Genomic DNA, 23,912 nt, shown 5'->3' with positions numbered 1-23,912 from the left:
AATAATTTGAATGAAATGATTAACATGACAAAAACAATGCTTTAAAAAAGATGTGAGATATTTAAGAAAGATTTCTTTCTTGCTGTGGTAGACAAAGTATTGTTGTCTGTAACTGTAGTGGAAAGAAATCCTGAAAGGTAATATGGATACATATTTTCAATATTATAAACATATTTCTAGATTATTTAATCTGTAATATACACTAAGATATTAATGATCCTGGAAATAAATTTGTTTATAAAAAAGAAGCCAAGAAGTTGTGGTGAAAGTGAAGTTGCTCAGTCGTGTCCAACTCTCTGAGATCCCATGGAATATATTTATAGCCCACCAGGCTCCTCCATCCATGGGATTCTCCAGGCAGGAATACTGGAGTGGGGTTGCCATGTCCTTCTCCAGGGGATCTTCCCGACCCAGGGATCAAACCTGGGTCTCCCGCATTGCGGGCAGATGCTTTACCCTCTGAGCCACCAGGGAAGCCCAAAGTTGTGGTATATATATATATATACCACTACATATATATATAGGAATATTACTCAGCCATAAAAAGGAACAAATTTGAATCAGTTCTAGTGAGGTGGATGAACATAGAGCCTGCTATACAGAGTGAAATAAAAAAGACAAAAACACATATCACATGTTAACACATATATATATATGGAATCTAGAAAAATGGTAACTATTCCAGCTATTTGCAGAGCAAGAATAGAGACTCAAGCACAGAGAAGAGATTTACAGACACAGCAGGGAAATGAGAGGGTGGGACAAACTGAGAGAATAGCATTAAGATATATACATTACAACATGTAAAATAGAGAGTTAATGGGAAGTTGCTGTATAATGCAGGGAGCTCAGCCTGGTGCTCCATGAATCTGGTGCTCCATGAACCTGGTGCTCAACCTAGAGGGATGGGATGGGGCGGGAAGTGGGAGGAAGGTTCAAGAGGAAGGGGACTTATGTATACCTATGTCTGATTCATGTTGATGTATCGCAGAAACAGACACAACATTGTAAAGTGATTATCCTCTAATTAAAAATAGAAACATTTTAAAAAAGGAAGCCAAAATGAAGAACCCCAGGGGTAGCAGAAGGAAAGAAATCTTAAAAATTAGGGCAGAAATAAATGCAAAAGAAACTAAAGAGACCATAGCAAAAATCAACAAAGCTAAAAGCTGGTTTTTTGAAAAAATAAACAAAATTGACAAACTATTAGCAAGACTCATTAAGAAACAAAGAGAGAAGAACCAAATTAACAAAATTAGAAATGAAAATGGAGAGATCACAACAGACAACACTGAAATACAAAGGATCATAAGAGACTACTACCAGCAGCTCTATGCCAATAAAATGGACAACTTGGATGAAATGGACAAATTCTTAGAAAAGTATAACTTTCCAAAACTGAACCAGGAAGAAATAGAAGATCTTAACAGACCCATCACAAGCAAGGAAATCGAAACTGTCATCAGAAATCTTTCAGCAAACAAAAGCCCAGGACCAGATGGCTTCACAGCTGAATTCTACCAAAAATTTAGAGATGAGCTAACACCTATCTTACTCAAACTCTTCCAGAAAATTGCAGAAGAAGGTAAACTTCCAAACTCATTCTATGAGGCCACCATCACCCTAATTCCAAAACCAGACAAAGATGCCACAAAAAAAGAAAACTACAGGCCAATATCACTGATGAACATAGATGCAAAACTCCTTAACAAAATTCTAGCAAACAGAATCCAACAACATATTAAAAAAATCATACACCATGACCAAGTGGGCTTTATCCCAGGAATGCAAGGATTCTTTAATATCTGCAAATCAATCAGTGTAATACACCACATTAACAAATTGAAAGATAAAAACCATATGATTATCTCAATAGATGCAGAGAAAGCCTTTGACAAAATTCAACACTCATTTATGATTAAAACTCTCCAAAAAGCAGGAATAGAAGGAACATACCTCAACATAATAAAAGCTATATATGACAAACCCACAGCAAGCATCACCCTCAATGGTGAAAATTTGAAAGCATTTCCCCTACAATCAGGAACAACACAAGGGTGCCCACTCTCACCACTACTATTCAACATAGTGTTGGAAGTTTTGGCCGCAGCAATCAGAGCAGAAAAAGAAGTAAAAGGAATCCAGATAGGAAAAGAAGAAGTGAAACTCTCACTGTTTGCAGATGACATGATCCTCTACATAGAAAACCCTAAAGACTCTACCAGAAAATTACTAGAGCTAATCAATGAATATAGTAAAGTTGCAGGATGTAAAATTAACACACAGAAATCTCTTGCATTTCTATATACTAACAATGAAAAAACAGAAAGAGAAATTAAGGAAACAATACCATTCACCATTGCAACAAAAAGAATAAAATACTTAGGAGTATATCTACCTAAAGAAACAAAAGACCTATACATAGAAAACTATAAAACACTGATGAAAGAAATCAAAGAGGACACAAACAGATGGAGAAACATACCGTGTTCATGGATTGGAAGAATCAGTATAATCAAAATGGCTATTCTACCCAAAGCAATCTATAGATTCAATGCAATCCCTATCAAGCTACCAACAGTATTTTTCACAGAACTAGAACAAATAATTTCACAATTTGTATGGAAATACAAAAAACCTCGAATAGCCAAAGTAATCTTGAGAAAGAAGAATGGAACTGGAGGCATCAACCTGCCTGACTTCAGACTCTACTACAAAGCCACAGTCATCAAGACAGTATGGTACTGGCACAAAGACAGAAATATAGATCAATGGAACAGAATAGAAAGCCCAGGGATAAATCCACGAACCTATGGACACCTTATCTTCAACAAAGGAGGCAAGGATATACAATGGAAAAAAGACAACCTCTTTAACAAGTGGTGCTGGGATAACTGGTCAACCACTTGTAAAAGAATGAAACTAGAACACTTTCTAACATCATACACAAAAATAAACTCAAAATGGATTAAAGATCTAAATGTAAGACCAGAAACTATAAAACTCCTAGAGGAGAACATAGGCAAAACACTCTCCGACATAAATCAAAGCAAGATCCTCTATGACCCACCTCCCAGAATATTGGAAATAAAAGCAAAACTAAACAAATGGGACCTAATGAAACTTAAAAGCTTTTGCACTACAAAGGAAACTATAAGTAAGGTGAAAAGACAGCCCTCAGATTGGGAGAAAATAATAGCAAATGAAGCAACAGACAAAGGATTAATCTCAAAAATATACAAGCAACTCCTACAGCTCAATTCCAGAAAAATAAATGACCCAATCAAAAAATGGGCCAAAGAACTAAACAGACATTTCTCCAAAGAAGACATACAGATGGCTAACAAACACATGAAAAGATGCTCCACATCACTCATCATCAGAGAAATGCAAATCAAAACCACAATGAGGTACCATTACATGCCAGTCAGGATGGCTGCTATCCAAAAGTCTACAAGCAATAAATGCTGGAGAGGGTGTGGAGAAAAGGGAACCCTCTTACACTGTTGGTGGGAATGCAAAGTAGTACAGCCACTATGGAGAACAGTGTGGAGATTTCTTAAAAAACTGGAAATAGAACTGCCATATGACCCAGCAATCCCACTTCTGGGCATACACACTGAGGAAACCAGATCTGAAAGAGACACGTGCACCCCAATGTTCATCGCAGCACTGTTTATAATAGCCAGGACATGGAAGCAACCTAGATGCCCATCAGCAGACGAATGGATAAGGAAGCTGTGGTACATATACACCATGGAATATTACTCAGCTGTTAAAAAGAATTCATTTGAATCAGTTCTAATGAGATGGATGAAGCTGGAGCCCATTATACAGAGTGAAGTAAGCCAGAAAGATAAAGAACATTATAGCATACTAACACATATATATGGAATTTAGAAAGATGGTAATGATAACCCTATATGCAAAACAGAAAAAGAGACACAGAAGTACAGAACAGACTTTTGAACTCTGTGGGAGAAGGTGAGGGTGGGATGTTTTGAAAGAACAACATGTATATTATCTATAGTGAAACAGATCACCAGCCCAGGTGGGATGCATGAGACAAGTGCTCGGGCCTGGTGCACTGTGAAGACCCAGAGGAATCGGGTGGAGAGGGAGGTGGGAGAGGGGATCGGGATGGGGAATGCATGTAACTCCATGGCTGATTCATGTCAATGTATGACAAAACCCACTGAAATGTTGTGAAGTAATTAGCCTCCAACTAATAAAAAAAAAATAAGAAAAAAAATAAAAAAAATAAAGATGTTGAACATCAAAAAAAAAAAAAATGAAAAAAAAAAAAAGGAAGCCAAATGTGTAATTCAAATTTATCTCAAATCAACAACAGATACTGCCATAAAGGTAAGAAAGGAAGTTCTCCTTTGATTCTATTAATATCTGCCCTCATCTTTACATGTAAGAAGGTCCGAAATGCTCCAGAGCATCTCTCTCAAATCAACCTTCTATGCTTTTCCTTCTCAGCTTGATCTTTATAAACTCATTTAAAAAAAAAAATCACATGAAGAAATAAACTATTAAGGGAAGTAATTGGTAGAAATAGCATCACAACAGATTTAGGCCTTTAAGGACTTTGGGAATTAAGAAAAATATATACAGAATCAATATGCATCATGTATCAGGTTTTGAAATAATTAAGGTGGAATTAAAAACAAATGAGACTAACTGCCAAGATGTTCAAGCAGATTTGAACAACAACAACAAAAAACCAAGAGATAAGAATCTCAGAAATGAATGACAAAATTACTAAAATTAAAAGCTTGATGGAAGGATTGAAAGAGAGATTAGCTACTGAGTAAGAATTGGGGCATGTAGATCTGAATAAACAGGCAGAGTGAGGCACAGGGTAATAAAGAAATAGAAATGAAGGTGAGGCTAAGGGGTGTGGAAGGTTAAGAGAATGAAAAGACATATCTTCAGAGCTTCTGAAAAAGGCCTAGAGAGCTAGAGAAAAAGGGGAGAGGGCATATCTGAAGACATAATGCTGAGGACTTTCCAAAATGGACAAAAATGTGATTCTGTACACATGATGGGCACGATGTATATAACAAGTAAAGTAGAAAAATAAATATGTGCCTATCACGTTCTAGTTAAAAGGGTGGAAGGCCGAAGACAGAGGGTTCTTTAAATCAGGCAGTGAGAGAAAGCAAGGTTCTTTAAAGGAATGAGGACAACTGACTTTAAACAGACGCTTGGGTGAAATAAAGTGACATGGAAGAAGACCATCATGTATCTCCTTATCTAAGAAATAACTGCGTGAAATTTTAGAAAAATATAGGTACTCTTTCTACCGAAACAAACATATGAACTTTCAAAGCACTTTGTGGAAAAACTTTTTGAAGACCAACACAGAACAAAGACAGCAAAGATCGCCTTCATTCTGGGTATTATCTTGGTGTTCGTTTTGTTCATCTGTCGATCTTGAAATTGCAGGAATTTAGATGCCCAACTTACAATCAACTTATGAATGAATATATTTCAGTAGAAAAAGAAACTTTGACTTATGAAAATAATATTTGGTTTAACCAGTCTCATATTCAAGAAGTATTCATATTTTCATAATTTGAACCCTTTTATGATCTTATGAAGTAGTCCCTTATGCTTCCCCTGGAACCATATGCTTGTAATATGATAAGAAGCAAATGCACCCCCATGCCCCCAGATTAAAGGGCCAGTGTCTGCTCCTCAGAACTTACCTCCCCCTCTGTGGACTGCAAATGCAGCTCCTTCCTACAGGTGGCCTTGAAGTCTCCAGCTGCAGCACTCACCTGGACCCCCCGAGGAGCTTCCATTATCAAGGACCTGGTTGGTGATTCAAGCCTAAAAAAAAATTAACAAAAACAAAATTCCTAAAACCTTAATATTGAAAAGATAATGCTATTCAACTAAAATAAACAGGCAGGCATAAATACCAATGCCTGCCATTAAAAAACAAAAATCTAAAATGGGTTTTACAAAGATTTTGTATTGTATTCTCTATTTTTTGGCTCTTTATGAAATTCTCCAATTGTTAGCATCGATTCTTTAGTCTCATTTGTATAATGATTTAGTAACAGTTTCCTATGTTGTTTCCCTTCACAATGCCCGTGAAAAGTAGGTCGTGATAAGTTTACCAGTTTAAATCTATTATACATTTTCAGTACTAATGATGGAGTTTTAAGCAGTAAATTGGTAGCAAGTTAGCATGTAAGTATCCCTCAGTTGCCTTGCTAAGATGAGTTTTAACGAAAATATTTACTATTGAGAACTTTCAAGTGTGCCCAGTCAAAATTCTGTAAACTAAAGAATTCTCAAAGGGCTCTTTACAGTTCTAGAAATTAGTTAAAATGAAGATAAGATATTTCCTACATCAACTGACCTCTATTAGCCCAAGAAAATGTCCTCAGAATGAATGACATTAGTCTGAGAAAGAAAAATTAAATGAGGGGTGAGACACAAGTGTTTTATATAGGCTGCAAAAAGGATAGTTGGAAGGGATTTCAAAATTATCTTCAAATATAAACCTAGAGAAAGAGCAAATGGAAGTAAAATACAGAAGCAAGAAAATAGTCATAAAAAGCACTTGGTGTGATAAGAGATCTTATCCTGGAGTGGGTCATTTTGGATAATAGCTCTGCTCTGGGGCTGCGATTGACTGCGTTCTGTTGACCACGGGACTTCAGAACAAAAGTTCCTTCAGGCTCACCTTCACCATCATCCAGAGTAACTGGTCTCCTTTGAGGTTACAGACTCAGAACAGATGTGCAGAGAGAACCTCATGGAATAGTTCAAGCACTGAAGATCAGCTCTCTCTCTCTCAGTAAAGTTGAATTTAAAGACTTGAAAGTGATATTGAAGGACTAGAGCCAGCATTTAGAAGTGATTTTGATGCTTTAAACATTTTTTCACTCACCAGAGAAACTTTGAAACTTTGATTTCTGGGTCTTTGGGATATCTTCACAAAATCCCTGGAGGGGGCAGGCTTTGATTATATGAAAGTATTAGTCACTCAGTCATGTCCAACCCTTGGCAACCCCGTGGACTATAGCCCACCAGGCTCCTCTGTCCATGGGATTTCCCAGGCAAGGACACTGGAGTGGGCTGCCGTTTCCTTCTCCAGGGGATCTTCCTGACCGCGGATCAAACCTGGGTCTCCTGCGCTGCAGGCAGATTCTTTACCATCTGAGCCACCAGGAAAGCCCTTGATTATATATATATATATAATATATATTATATATATATAAGAAATGTCTGTTTGGTTTTTCTTTAAACACAAATCACACATTTTCATAGAATATTTGCAAACTTCAAAAATAATTACTCATAAGTTTTTTGATTCATAATCCTTATACTTTGTACATAGTATCTAAATTTCAAAATCTGAATGTTTAAATGTAAATTTACATGATACACCCCCAAATATACTCCATCTTAAATGGTGCATCTGAGACCATTACTATTTCTATGTGGTAATTACCTATAACATTAAGTGTAATTAGGTACGTTTGGACATGATTGAACCACTCAAACAGAAGTCAGGTAAGAATTTAACTAACATGGATTAATGTTCTGAAACAGATTATAAGTCTGACAACTAAGGAAACACAACTCGATGAACTTGGGGTTATTTTGTCAAATAATTGATATGGTTTAGTTTGCAAGGATAAGGGAGTGGGATACTTACATTTGACAGTAAAATATCTCTATTAAGTGTGAACATTTTTTTACCATATTTCTACTAGCACATTAAAATATATTAAGTCCTTCTGGGCTTTTGGGGACTTCCCTGGTGGCTTAGACGGGAAAGCGTCTGCCTGCAATGCGGGAGACCCGGGTTCGATCCCTGGGTCAGGAAGATCCCCTGGAGAAGGAAATGGCAACCCACTCCAGTACTCTTGCCTGGAAAATTCCATGGACAGAGGAGCCTTGTAGGCTACAGTCCATGGGGTCGCAGAGTTGGACACGACTGAGTGACTTCGCTTCACTTTACTTCTGGGCTTTTGAGTTTTTCCATTCTCATCCTTACTAATTCAGTTCAGTTCAGTCACTCAGTTGTGTCAGACTCTTTGTCACGCCATGGACTGCAGCACGCCAGGCTTCCCTGTCCATCACCAACTTCTGGAGTTTGCTCAGTCTCACCATCGAGTCGGTGATGCCATTCAACCATCTCTTCCTCTGTCGTCTCCTTCTCCTCCCGCCCTCAATCTTTCCTAGCATCAGGGTCTTTTCCAATGAGTCAGTTCTTTGCATTAGGTGGCCAAAGTATTGGAGTTCCAGCTTCAGCATCAGTCCTTCCAATGAATATTCAGGACTGATTTCCTCTAGGATGGACTGGTTGGATCTCCTTGTAGTCCAAGGGACTCTCAAGAGTCTTCTCCAACACCACAGTTCAAAAGCATCAATTCTTCGGTGCTCAGCTTTCTTTAATTTCTAACTATTTAATTAGAATTTCTAATTTTTTATTTATAATTTAATTAGAATTTCAAATTATTTAATTTTAAAAAATGTTTATTGTCTTCTTCTTCATTTTAGACCTTAGGAACTCATTGCCAGTGTTGCCTTAGAGCGTTTTGTTAGCCCTGACTTAGGGGAACCCTATCCAAAGAAGCAAAGACTCAGACAGGACTGAGTGATTCAGCAACAACAACAATTCAAAGAAGCAGTAAAGGTGGAGAGATGGCCAGACCTGGGTTCAGGAAAGTGAGCCAGCAGCAATAAGCTTCAGTTTTATCTTCTCTAAATATGCCTGCTTTCTTATAGGATTGTAAGAAATTTCTTAAATTGATCCAGGGAAATAAGAATATAGTGGGATAGTATTTTGAAATATAACAGGATTTCCTCCCTTGTCCCATTTCCTTGCACCCTAAGCCATCCCCCCATTCATTAAACATCATCCTTTGCCATACATTGTGGATAACAGAGCAGATAGACTGTTAAAAATCTTTCATTTCCTAATGTTATAACATTTTGAGTTGAAAAAAAAACCCAGCTATTTATTGTGTTGAAAATGATTCCACACATAAATAAAAACAGAGGAGATTTACTATTTACCAAATACAATAATACATATGAACAGAAAAAAAAAAAAAAAACAGAGGAGAAAACCATGTCCATGAGACCTCGTTGTTTATTTCACTAGTTGGAGAACTATTTTCTTGATTCACAGGCTAGAGAAGATTTGAAAAGAAATGAACAGAATTGGTCTTGAATGGCTCTCTGTATTCTGCTACGTGAGGTCATGTCCAAGGTTGTGAGCCCTTCTTTAGGTGTTAGAGATCTCAGGAGAGAGGGATATTTCAGGATAACTGAGAAGAGACCATGGATCCTCAAAGGAGAAAGGACTAGGGACCTGCGGTTACTGAGGACTTGGTGATGCTAAGGAGAACATCTTGGGAATTGCCAGTTGGATCATGAGGCTGCCAAGGACCAAGTGTCAGCCCAGATGCTTTGGCAGTGCAGGCGTCTTGGTGGAATGAGGCAACCCCCACAGAGCTGAATAGACTGGGACCTGGTGTCTGATATTGAGTGCAATGGAGACCAACACAGAGCTGAACAGACTGGGACCTGGTGTCTGATATTGAGTGCAATGGAGACCAAACATGCAAATTAAAGTTTTAGGGGAATATTTTCATTTCTTATAAAGCTAATTTTGTGCCTTAAGACAATATGTGTGTGCATGTGCTCAGTCGTGTCCAACACTGTGTGACTCATGGACTATACCCCACCAGGCTCTTCTTCCATGGAATTTTGCAGGCAAGAATACTGGAGTGGGTTGACTTGCCATATATATTAAAAACTTATCAAGGGGTCAAGGGATACAGAAAACATGCTATATGATATATATAATATAAAATACATTAAAAAAACTTATCAAGGAGTACATATGCTGCTGCTGCTGCTGCTAAGTCACTTCAGTCGTGTCCGACTCTGTGCGACCCCATAGATGGCAGCCCACCAGGCTCCCTGGGAGTCTCCAGGCAAGAACACTGGAGTGGGTTGCCATTTCCTTCTCCAGGAGTACATATATACCTGCTCAAACCCAGGTATCCTGCATTGCAGGCAGATTCTTTACCAACTGAGCCACCAGGAAAGCCAGTATACTTACTATGATATATATCATACATATTGGGTTGCCATTTCCTTCTCCAATAACTTAGCAAGTGGTACATAAAACATTAAAAAATGACAATTTTACAGTATGGATAAATCCTTCAGGTTCTGAAAGTGATTAAGGTTTTGAATTAAATAGATTTCCACTGTATGCTTTGCTAAGCTTGATAAAATTAAAAGTAGTGATCACTAAGAAATGATATAAATTTTTATTAAAAAAGCACTGTTTTATATAGTATCCATCATTCAGATGAATAATATACATTATGAACTTTAATTATGGAGAATATGCAGGTAGAGTATATATTAAAATTTTATTAGACTATTTGGAGGATTTCATAATTCTATTTTCAAAGGAACACATGTGGTAGTCAAATATTTCTTATGAACATGAAAATAAAATAAGCTGCAAACTATTTTTTATGAGCTTGCCTGACTGTTTAGCATAAGCAAGTAAGTTAAACTTGGGGGAGCAAAAATTTCATATCACAACCACAATGTATAGGTAGTGTTAATTATGTCTGACACTTTGTGACCCCAAGGACTATAGCCTGTCAGGCTCCTCTGTCCATGGGATTTTCCAGGCAAGAATATTGGAGTGGGTTGTCATTTCCTTCTCCAGCCGCAATGTATGTGGAGACCCAAAATCTTCAAATTAACACCATTGTGAGTAGCACAGATTCACTGTGAGCATTTACAGAAGTATGTATTAATCTGAATCACCCAGTGTTAATATTAATAATTACATGTCTACTTACATTTACATTTAGACACATTACCTAACTAAAACTGCACATCATCTCTAGATCTTTTACTTGGTGAATAGGGAAAAAACACATTTTTCACAAGCAGTGTATAAATTTGCTCCATACTTCCATCTAGAATGCAAGTGTTAAACTTCATGAATTTTAACAACAAGAAAATGATCTTTGCATTTAAGCATGAGGCATTTTTAAAATGTTCTGAAATCAAGTAAGCATAGTATCATAATTCTAACTATCCACAAAACATTATAGAACAAGTAGATGTACAAAATTTAAAGTAAAAAAATAAAATGTAGACATGATATTACCAGTTATCCCACCTTATGAAAAGGATTTAATGATTGTGTAACAACATATTTCATTGACTATTTTATAAATAATATTTTCACAGATCTTTACTAGAAAGTTGGGTACTTCTAGAGGCTGTATTATAAAGTGCAGGATATAGAAAAGAATTTGTTTTATTGAAAGTGTGGCTGCATACTATAACGTAATATAAGTTATTTCCAAGAAGCAGTATAGGAAATTCAGGTATAAACTCACTGACACAATTATTCCATGCAAGAGTTGTATCAATCTAATGAAAAAATTAAACATAGGACTTTGAATAAAAATCTCACAGATTGCGCTAGAAATTTTAAATCCAGTTAACCTCACTGAGGCTCAGTTGCCTAATAAATAAAATTACAGAGCATCTGAAATATAAAAGATTTTATTCATTGCAAAACATCATTAAATCTGTTCTTTATTAGTTTGTTAGCCATCTATTTATAGTAATATGCTAAAAGCTAGTACTGGGAACTTATTCTATACTTAAAACTTTACATGGATTATCTTTAACCATCCCACTAGCACAGTAAAATGTACTCTACTAATAAATGAAAATATTTCTGAAAAACTTTAATTTACATGTTTGGTCTCCATTGCACTCAATATCAGCACTCTAATAATCTATATTTTACATAGAAAGTCTTTGAATTTTAGTGTGATTGAGTAATTTTATCAGGATTATTTAGCTACTGCAGATACTTTAGAATATTCATAGCAATCTTTAAAAAAGAGCAACAATGTTGGAGAACTTAAGAACTATTGCAAAGCTACAGCAAATAAGACAGTGCTGACCTGACATAAGGATAACAAATAGAAAATCAGAATCAAATAGAGACCCAGAAATAGTTACATGTATGAGCTTCTGAGTTTTGACAAAATCAGTAAAGTGATTCAATGAGAAAAAGCAAAGTCTTTTCAACAAATGGTGCTGGAATAATTGATCTCTATATGGACAAAATAAACCTCAATTTATGCCACACAGTTATCAAAATTAAAAGCTAAAAAATAAGGTTTTTAAAGAAAAGCATCTTTGTGACTTGGGAGGAGGCAAAACATTCTTAGGCCACAAAAAGCAGTAACTAGTAAATGTTTAAAATTATACATTAGATATCTTCAAGATGAAAATCTGCCTTTCAAAATTACCATCAATAAAATGCATATACAATCCCTATATTGAGGGGTAACATCACAGGACTAGTTCTTAGATATATAAATAATCATCCAGCTCAGAGATAAAAATACAAAAACAAAATTAAAATATGGAGAAAAATTTGAATAAATGCTTCATTAAAGGATATACATGGTTGTTTGATGTGTATATGAAAAAGTGATTAATATTAATATTAATTATCAAGTAATAACAAATTAATAATGTGAAATTCCACAGAACAGCCACCAGAATGACTTGAATTAATACAATTGCTAATACTAAATATTAGTGAACATGTGAAACATGAAATTCTCTTTCATATTTGATGGAAGATGATGAAATAAAATTTGTATTTTAAAGAAGGACAAGAACATTTAAAAGTAAAATTCTCTCTCTTAGCTTGGGCCTCCTCCCTCTGTCCCTAATGTGCAATGTACATCTATGCCTCATGTTAACCAGAGCACCTCAAAGTGGGAATGCCTGCTCCACAGGAAGATCTTTCCTTCTTCTGACACTAGCTATGTAACCTCTTAAAAGAATAACACTTTTCCCATATCTGTAGGGGGTCATAATGCCTTGCTGCTCCCCATGTACTACGCTTGTAAAAAGTCAAAGTGTTAGTTATTCAGTGTGGCCAACTCTTTGCCACCCCATGGACTATAGCTGGCCAGTCTTCTATGTCTATGGAATTCTCCAGACAAGAATACTGGTGAGTGAGTGAATGACTGAAAGTCACTCAGTCGTGTCTGACTCTTTGCGACCACATGGGCTACACAGTCCATGGAATTCTCCAGACCAGAATACTGGAGTGGGTAGCCTTTCCCTTCTCCAGGGGATCTTCCCAACCCAGGGATTGAACCCAGGTCTCCCACACTGCAGGTGCATTCTTTACTAGCTGAGCCACAAGGAAGGCCCAAGAGTACTGGAGTGGGTAGCCTATCCCTTCTCCAGGGGAACTTCCCAACCCAGGAAATCGAACCAGGGTCTCCTGCATTGTAGGCAGATTCTTTACCAACTGAGATACCAGGAGAGGGTTGCCATTCCCTTCTCCAAGGGATCTTCCTGATCCAGGGATCGAACCTGGGTCTCTTGCACTGCAGGCAGGATCTTTACCATTTGAGCCACCAAGGAAGGTCCTTGTACTATACTTACTTGGACTATTAGTCTTTGGTGAACTTTTTGTAAAATATCAGTATATCCTGTGTCTTGAAAATGTACATGACTGTGCCATCCCCTTCTGACAGACAGAACAGCTCTCAGGGCTTCTGAGAGTCTATCTCTTGAATTATAATCTTTAGTGTGGCTTGAGTAAGATTTCTTTTCATTAATTCTTCTTAGCTCGACTGTTAACTGAAATTTCATTGACAAAGAGTTAAATTATACAACCACTTTGGAAAGTTCTGGCATTTTTATATAAAACTGAACATGGCTAGATACATCCCATGCATCTTTCAATTAGGAAAATGCATAAATAAAATATTGTATGTTCATACAGCCAATCAGCAATAAAGCAGAAAGGATACAGACAACATCATGGATAGATCTCAAAAACACTGTGTGGAATGAAATAAATCTAACAAATAGTACATCTTCTATGATCAATTTATGTTAGTACTAAATCAGTCTACCCTAATACAGAGTTAAAAAAAAAGGAGAGTAGAGTTTGCTTCTGGTGGGTCATGGTGGGGATTTAACAGGAAAGAGATGAGGGAACTTTCTGGAGTGATGACAAAATTTTGGGTTACACAAGTGTATGCATTTTCAAAACCCAGCAAATAAGCATTTAGGCTTTGTGAATATCATTGCTTAATTATTTTACAGTGAAAGGAAAGAAACTATAAGTGATCTTCAATGCTAGTTAATGATGTACATGCTGAAGTGATGAGGAAAAGTGTACAGATTTACACAACTTATGCTTGAATGAATAAAAATAATATATATTGGTAGATGGATAGTTGAAACGTATACATAATTAAAGACATAGAGAAAAATGATACTAGAAGAATCTAGCTGGGGGTATAGGTGCTTTCTGTAAAATACTCTTAACATGTAGTATGGGCTTCCCTGGTGGCTCAGTGGTAAAAAATCCACCTGCAATGCAGGAGACCTGGGTTCAGTCCCTGGGTTGGGAAGATCACCTGGAGAAGGGCATGGCAACCCACTCCAATATTCTTACCCAGAAATTCCCCATGGACAGAGGAGCCTGGCAGGCTTCAGTCCATGGGGTCGCAAAGAATCCGACACGACTGAGTGACTAAGAACAGCAGGTAGAATGCTTGAGAATTTCTGTAGTAAGTTGTGGGAAAGAAAGTGTGGTCACAGAACTTATAGGATTATCCAGATTTTGGGGGTAAAGTTTGTCAAACTGTGTGCTATGAAAATCTAAATAAAAAAATGTTAATTGATGCTAATGTTTGATGATTATTAACTATTATAATACAGATATTAATGACATACAGGAATACTGAAAAAATATGTAATTCCTGTTGCTAAATCACAATATTAACATAAATGTTATATTATTCAAAGTCTATATTTTACAATATTTCCAAGAAAGGAGTATCTAGAAAATACATCTGATATTAATAGTTTACCTCAAAATTCAAGAGTTTTAGGTATTTCTGGATAAATTCATATTTACTTCCATATTATGAAAATTCAAATATGTCTAAATAATAAATATATGTAACAAAATTCCAACAAGAATCTCAGTAGAGTCTCTTGAAACAAAACTTTTTGTCAAAATACTTTTAGAGGAAAAATATGTATGACAGTTATCAGATTTGTTAAATGAAGGTAAAGTAGGAGACTCTCCTTTTAAAATTAGAACTTAATATAAAGGTATTTTAATTAAAATGATATCAAAATTATAAATAGAAAATTTGGTCAATGAAACACAATACAATCTAAAACAAATGGCAAGTATATATGAGAAGTTAATATTTGACAAGCTGTAGCAGTCCTTTTGGGGTGGAAAATATGAGGTTATTTAGTAAATGATGCTTAATATGTTGACTTTCCATACAGAAGAAATAACATTAGATACTTAACAAACTCTGTAAGAATAATTTCTAGATTTATCTATTAAAAATATAAATATGAATAAATTAGAGACTATTTTTCAATAGAAAATTGGAAGAAAATTCAGAACATAATTTCCCATTTTATTTACTCAAAATATAAAAGAAATATATTAGAAATAAATATATAAGTAATAAGCTAGTGTACAAAATAAACAATAAAATTAGAAGAAATCCAAATCTAGAAAAGGGAAACCTTTGAAACAAAACTAAAGCCCAGAAATCATAAGGAAAAAGAATTTAGATCATTTATGATTTCAGTCTTTGGTTGGACTGATTTTTCTCCAGTTGCCCTCCACTTCTCAAACTAGCCTAGAATCCCTTTAGAATGCCCTGGGCTCAGATTAGGAGACTGGAATCAGACTAAACCTGGATATAAGTCGACTTTTGGCAACAGAATATCAACAGATAAATGATGCCCCGAGTTTCTTCTCTATTGAAATTTTCAAGCTTTCACTGAGGAAAGTTTACAACATACACTTATTCATTTTACTACAAAATACTTTCTAAAAGGCCTGTTGAAAACTGAAGGCCACGTGTATTAGAAGAACTTGTGAATTTCTATGTTGTTAGTCTATGGAAGTAGTGAAGAACAATTGTGTTCATTTTTATAACATTATAGTAATCACAATAATGGATTGCAGAGGAATTTTCATAGTGGGTAGTCAGGGATTATAGCAGAGAGAAGGATTAATGTTGAACTGAAGTCATTCCTCTGCCTGTATTTTCCAAGCAATTCAGTTTTGGTGTTTAGATACCAAAAATGTAACAAGATTTTGTTTTTAAGGTGTTCTGCAATTCTCAAATTTGAAAATGAGTGGTCAAGATCTCTAGAATTCTCAACATTCTGAGAAAATGATTCAGACTTCTCTTACTCTAAGTCGTAAGATGCAATTACTAAATGCAAACTTAAGCAGAACTTGAGTATGATGTATCTTGTTCTTGCTAAATATTTAACACAGTACCAGAGATAGAGTTGGCACTCATTATTTGCCATTTCAAGGATGAAATAAATGGTGAATTGAACAGAAAACTGTCTTAAGAAAGAATAATACAATGCAAACTGTGATCTGAACATATATTCTTATACTATCTCATCACTGTTACTGTCTTATCACTTTAGGCTACCCTGAGCTTTCTTTAGCTGCAAAGGACATGGTTTCTGTTATCACATTTGTATTATTTCCTGCCCATTTGCACACCCTTTATGGTCTCTTCCTGAAAATTAGATCAAACAAATCCCTCTGTCAATCATTACTCCCAGTTCTCAAGTGAAGGGAAGCATCTCATGAACATTTGCTACTAACTCTAAACAAATATATAAATACATACAGAGAATGAAAGAACAAAAGGAAGGAAGGAGGAAAGAGAGGGAGGGAAGAAAAGAAAAGAGAAGAGAGGAGAGGTATGGGGAAGGGAAGTGGAGAGGAGAAAAACACTACTTCATCATCACTTTTTTTTTTTTCTCATAGGTAGAAAAATACCAGCAAAGTATTTCACCTCTTTACTGACAAATTCTCTCAGGGAAAAAACCCATACCATTTAATAACTTGTGGCTTTTCCTTGAACACAAGAATGATGCAAATTAAAGCTCCATGTTTCCAGAGATTAATTAGGAGCCTGTCAACCTCACATTTTTGTTTTAAATTATATACATATGAGAATGGAAATGATGAAAAGATCCCAATTCTGTCATTAAATATTAACTCATTTTACTGATTCAAAGTCTAGATTCTTGCCTTATTCTTGAACTGGGAGAAATGATGACTGAGGATTTGTTTTATCTGATTTGCAGGAAGAGACCATAAAGGGTGTGCAAATGGGCAGGAAATAATACAAATATGAAGACAAAAACCATGTGCTTTGCAGCTAGAGAAAGCTCGGGGTAGCCTAAAGCAGTAAGATAGTAACAGTGATAAGTTAACAGAATGCAGATCCAAACAATCCTTGGACAATGGGCATTACATTATACATTTTATCACTTTTCGCTAAAGACTGCAGAAATTCTATTGAACTGCAATAATTTAGCTACATATTAATTAGAGAAAAAAGAAAAAGAACATTTATACTTGGATTATTTCAGGCAAACAGGCTATGATGTCCTTAATGACTATTTGTTGTTTAGTTAACAAATATGTCCCTGCCAAAAACCAGTATCACTTGATATTAAAAAAAAATAAAGAAACTCTATGTACGTATGTTTAAAAGTCACATGAAGACTAGTGCAGACCTTGGCACATATTAAGCATTCATCAAACAGCTGTTGAGTAAAAAATTATAGCAACCTACAACATATCCACACCAAAATATTACCTAAACTCTATAATAAACTTTTTGAAATGTTTCTTTCTAGTCTTTTACTCTTGACAAAAACAAAATCAAGGACAGCATAACTTCTTACCCCATAGATTACACATTTACTTGGTCAATCAATGTCACCTTGTTGATTAGACTTAGGTGTCAGCTAAGGGTAGTTCTTATTGCCCTGAAAGGAAAATTGCTGGCAGGGCTTGTAAGGATCTTCTCAGACACTGCTTTTAATCTTCAGTACACAAATGAATAATTGAACACTGCCAGAATTATAGTGCTTTGCTTCTATTTCAGTTTTGGAATTTAGATCAGTACCACTCATCTTGAGGGCTGCCAATCTGCTTTTAGCACTAGCAGATAAGTCTAGCTAGGCTCAGTGTTTAAATAATTTATGAATAATTAGAAAATAAGAGCCAGAAACATGATATACTAATTATAATTTAATTCACATCCATACTTATGAAAGTTGAGACATGTCAGCAAGGTAATTAAAATAGCAATTGGTTCTTACTCCTTTTTTGGCAATAGGCTTTTCATAATGAAATTTGTGAAATGAGTACATAATTACTAAAATGTTAGAGGCAAAAAAAGAAATGTTTCTTTTAGAACTTAGTAATTAAAATTTTTATTGAATGAAACGCTGGTATCCGTGATAAAACACAGCTCAAAAAAGTAGGAATTTCCAGTAGTCATGTATGGATGTGAGAGTTGGACTATAAAGAAAGCTGAGCACCAAAGAATTGATGCTTTTGAACTGTGGTATTGGAGAAGACTCTTGAGAGTCCCTTGGACAGCAAGAAGATCCAACCAGTCCATCCTAAAGGAAACCAGTCCTGAATACTCATTGGAAGGACTGATACTGAAGCTGAAACTCCAATATTTTGGCCACCTGATGTGAAGAACTGACTCATTGGAAAAGACCCTGATGCTGGGAAAGATTGAAGGCAGGAGGAAAAGGGGACGACTGAGGATGAGATGGTTGGATGGCATCACTGACTTGATGGACATAAGTTTGAGCAAGCTCTGGGAGTTGGCAATGGACAGGGAGGCCTGGCATGACTTGGACATGACTGAGGAACTGAACTGAACTGAACTGAATGTCAGTCACATGTATCTTAGTAATACAATAACAAATGATACTACACTCCTTATACGTAGGCATTTAGTATCCTCATTATTCAGTTTTACTAATAAACAAATTATTACAACACTACTATGTGTGAGATAGAGTGCCTGGCTGTTTCTGAACTAAAGATAAACAAGGAAGATGTAGATCCTGTTCTGGTGGGAACACAACCTTGTTAAGTAGAAAAGGAAAAAATAATTTATACAAAAATGTTGAGTTGCCAACTGAGAATAGAATCATAAATAAAGACTATAACACACTATGAGACACTGTTTTCACATATTCTTCAAACTCCTAAATCCTTCTGGTTCAGTATAAAGTAAATAATTTTCATATTTGTCTTATTAAAAATACTTTGATCACATGAAGAGGCCCACTTTCTCTGTTATTAACTAGCTGTTTAAATCTGCGCTACTCACCTAGTGAGAAACCACATTTTTAAAGGCCTTTTATCACAGAAATACAAGGGCTGCAAAATTTACTGTTGTAAGTGTGACATTTTTCTTTAACACTTTTCAACTTGATTTTTCTAATTTTATTTGAGTATTTTTTCCACTCGTCCACCTAGGAAGGGCTGAGCCTGCTTTTCATGAAATAAAATGAGTTGCTCAATATTTTATTGTGTTTTCAAGACAAAGGCTCTCTCTCAGGTTAATATTTTGATTTAGCTTTAAAAATGATTTTAAATATGTAATTTACTTTTAATATCAGTAAGGTTGTCTTTTTTCATATCATAGGAAATGCACTTTAGTATGCTATCTGTGTGTGTTAGTCATGTCTGACTCTTTGTGACCCCATGGACTGTGTAGCCCATCAGGCCCCTCTGTCCATGTGATTCTCCAGGCAAGATTACTGGAGTAGGTTGCTGTTTCCTTCTCCAGGGGATCTTCCTGACCCAGGGATCGAACCCAGGTCCCCTGCATCACAGGCAGATTCTTTACCCTCTGGGTTATAGGGAAGTCCAGTATGCTATTAACCTATTTGAAATTAATGATAGAAAATATTGTTTTTTTTAATATAATATTGTATTGGTTTAAGGTATAATAGTTTTAATATATGTATATATTGCAAATATATATAATATACAATATATACCACTGCAAGTTATATATAATATATAGTTTTATATACAATTTATACAATATATATTGAATATAACTTATTTCTTGAATTAAGAACAATAGATAAGTTATTATCTTATCTAAACAATAGACTAGATTTTAGTATTTTAACTTTTATCAATGATTGCCATGATTATCCTGGGGAGAATACACTACAACATTGTCTTCTCAAACTGACGGACAGAGCTTATTTCACCAAATATATAAGATTAAGGAGTCCATCATAGGGCAGTTAAGTTCTGCCTTTTACTGATGGCTGTTTACTTTGGTTTCTGTATTTCCCTCTACTTCTCTGACTATTTATAGCTTTCTCTCATTGTCTGCCTCCCCCTTTTTTATGCCTATATGTGCCATATATTTCATTATCTACATCAGATTTTCTGAAATCCCTATTTGTATTAGTCCTCCTGTCAACATCCTCCATAACTGCCTTTTCTTTTCTTTTTCCACACTTCTCCTGTCTGATATATTTATTTTATATCCATTGTACATTTGTAAAGGAAAAATACACAGAAGGATAGAATAGTAACTCACACGTTCTTGCGCTCTATCAAATAGCTGATTATCTATTTGCCATGTAGACAGGGAACGTCAACTCCTTATACAGTTTTGTAGCATATTTTCTACTTTGGTTCTTTATATATCAAGTGCCATCATCAGTGATGGAAACTGTGACACAGGTCTAGGGGCCAGGACTTACCTGAGGTCTTGGGAAGGTTCTGCTCGGATGTGAGGTGTCTCAACAGAGTGCCCGAACACTGCTCCTTCAGTGCCTGAGGGTGACATGAGGGCAAGAGTCAGTATAAGCAAATGGACAGACACAGTCGTTTTCATTTCTGTTTTTATACATTAAATATTCTTCTAAGAATGGGAAAACTTAAAATAGGACTACAACAAATAAAAAGAGAAAACCTGGAAAAAGAGTTCAAGGTAGTGAAGGACCAAAAAGGGTAAATCTAAGTCCCATCATTAGTGGTGTTCAGTTGCTAAATCATGTCTGACTCTTTGCAGTCCCACCATGTTGACCCCTTTCAAGACAATCTCATTCATAAAAGTTTAGACTGAGTGAAGATTGTAACCCTCTGATCACAGAACAAATATTTATCTCGTTCCTGTTCCTTTATTCTCAGGTGTGAATTTGAAGTAGGGATATGTTACAATATTCAGTTCTTTCTACAAGCAGCAAAGTGGAAATGAAAATGTGGATGTAGTATAGGATTAATTGTTTAAAGTATAGTATTAATTGTTTAAAGGCATGGGTTTCATAGGGCATTTAGCAATTCACCCACAAGCAGCTCCCACCTTTAGTTAGAGTGATCATCAAACTGCAGAGAACAGGGCACCTTACTTTTGACTTCTGTGAAATTAAGGTTCAATCTAAAACCATAAATGGCTAGAACTCATTAGAGTGGACTTTATATGGGATCACAGTTATCTCAAGAGGTCATGTGCTCAGACAGTTGAATGATATTCTATCTAAACCTTTGTTTATTATTGTCATTTGATTTTCCAGAATGACAAGAGTTCTAATTTAACTGAGAAAAATAAAATGATTTTCTTTTACTGAGAATGATTTTTCTTTTAACTGAGAAAAATAAAATGCAAAGACGTTTGTTAAAGATGATGAAAAAACACAGCCTCCTTTTTTACCTTTGTAATTTTACATAAATGAAAGCATTCCCTTGGAGATAAACTCTATTATCTTTTGGTTTAATCTTATTCAAACACCTTGGTGTAAGAATGTCATACCTTCTCCATCAATGGCTTCAACAGCAGCTCGATAATCTAGTGCAAATACAAACTTTATACCTTCAATGTTAAGCTGCTTCTACTTATCATGAAGAACAATATAAAGTAAATTGATTCCATAAGCAATGACGTAAGTGCCATTAGGAAATTACAGAAAGCATTTAAATTCCTTAAAGGTAAGGGTATATATGGGGAAACATACTAGAATCACCAGAGGACTCTATATAAAACAGCAAAGCAATTCTTCCACCTTGAATCACAGAGGAAGAAATTGTTTTCAAAATCTGTTACATGGTTCCATCTATATTATGGTTCGAAGTGTAAATGTATAAGGTTCTGCTCCAGTAAATTCCCAAGATTACAGATTTCAGTTTGTAAACTAAAAGCCATCCACGATTGTTAACTTCTTACTGGATTTTAGTAGCTATTGTTGGGTTTTTTGTTTTGTTTTTTCCTAGAGAGGATATTTAGGGCATACTGTTTATTTATTTAACTGTTTTCACACATTTAGAGCAATTATTTCTTTAAGGAATTTTTTCTTTTAATGTTTTGTAAAATATTTTATTTCTGTTAGTGAACAATTCTCAGGAATAAGTCTTTGGAAGTAAAGTAACAGTTTTAGATAAAACTCTGATTTTGTGATTGTGGAGGGTGGCATTTGAATAAATGTTTTAGGGTACATATTTCCATTTCTCAAGGAGAGACTCCTTTGGAATTTTAAAATAAGATGTAATTTACAGATGGGATAGTATCTGTGTGCAGAGTTCAAAAATTAATTTCTACTATTTTATAATTTTGAAAACTTCCCAGATAAGATGCCAGAAACATATGATGTAACACAGATTACATAAACATATAATGAATAGTAGTAAAATTTATTTTGAAACAGAATGACACATATAGTAACTTAGTACAGAATATATCAGTGAAAGTAAAAGTAGAATGTTATTAAATGTTTAATTTTACAATGAAGATGAAAAACTGATAAAGGTCTCAGTTCTAAGTATCAACAGAAAATATTGGTGATTTTTGTTAAGAAAAGATTCTTGAAGAAATAACTGTATAATCATACCACCTAAGGGGCTAAATTGAAAACTGCATAAAATAACATAAATAATTAACTCACTTCAGACTTCCAGATAATAAGAAAATTAATCTCATCCTCTCACTTTTTGTCCCCAAATGAGTCAAAAGGGCATCAGTAAATAAGCAACAATGATGATCTTAAAAGGAAATCAGTGAGGAAGAATAAAAGCCATCTGAGCCAGAAACAAACTCTCATAGTATAAAAAATTTAAAAATGTATAAATATAGATTTCCCATGAACAGGAAAGTCTTACAAATATCAGATTATTCATGGGGCTGCCAGACTTAGCAATTTAAAATACTGAACACTACATTAAATTTGAAGTTTGGATAAAAATAAAATCATATTTTAGTATAAGTATGCAAACTTGCAGGGGGACGTACTTATACTAAAAATCATTTGTTGTTTGTTTGAAATTTAAAATTTACTTGGCACCATATATTTTACCTGGTAAATCTAACCATTCTGTGTGTGTGTTAGTCGCTCAGTCGTGTCTGACTCTGTGATCCCAGGGACTGTAGCCTGCCAGGCTCTTCTGTCCATGGATTTCTCCAAGCAAGAATACTGGAGTGGGTTGCATTCCCTTTTCCAGGGGATTTTCCCAACACAGGGATCGAACCTGCATCTCCTCCTGCATTGCAAGCAGACTCTTTACCATCTGAGCCACCAGTAATATAACCATCAGTCATTTATTTGGGACAAAGAGTATAGATCTGCTTTACCCTCACTTCAGGAAAACAAAAATGTGTGATGAATTCTCACATCTTAAGTTATAGAAACCATGGAAACCAAAAAGGAAGAGATAGAAAATAACAGAGAAAAAGTAACATAACTCTGACATTTATTAATATGTACATTTAAACTTACTGAATAAATAAATATTTTTTGTTTATTATTTTTGGAAAGGATTGTTCAAAAGGGCACAGTATCAGTTTTGCTTCACTGGACAGATGCTAAAGGATATTTCAGATAACTTAATGTGAATGTTATAAGATGTAGGGAAAATATAGACTGTTAATTTTTGTAATGGTCAGGAAAAATGAGGCTGGCAAACCTCATGGTCAAAAAACACTGGCTCTCATTCA

General features: G+C 35.3%; 1 protein-coding gene across 2 annotated transcripts in view; it reads right to left on the bottom strand.

Annotated features, from left to right (window-relative positions):
• Window positions 1–23,912, bottom strand: part of SGCZ (sarcoglycan zeta) — a 377,760-nt gene that overhangs the window by 5,334 nt on the left and 348,514 nt on the right. For both annotated transcript variants that reach the window (XM_061134767.1, XM_061134768.1), the window contains 2 exons: window positions 20,692–20,764; window positions 5,718–5,841 (listed from right to left, as the gene is read on the bottom strand). In XM_061134767.1, coding sequence (XP_060990750.1) covers window positions 5,718–5,841; window positions 20,692–20,764 — 197 coding nt within the window. The remainder of the gene's footprint in view (window positions 1–5,717; window positions 5,842–20,691; window positions 20,765–23,912) is intronic.

This window comes from Dama dama, chromosome 32 (genome assembly GCF_033118175.1).
Source record: "Dama dama isolate Ldn47 chromosome 32, ASM3311817v1, whole genome shotgun sequence".
Classification (NCBI taxonomy): domain Eukaryota; kingdom Metazoa; phylum Chordata; class Mammalia; order Artiodactyla; family Cervidae; genus Dama; species Dama dama.
This window is presented reverse-complemented; position numbering and strand designations above follow the sequence as displayed.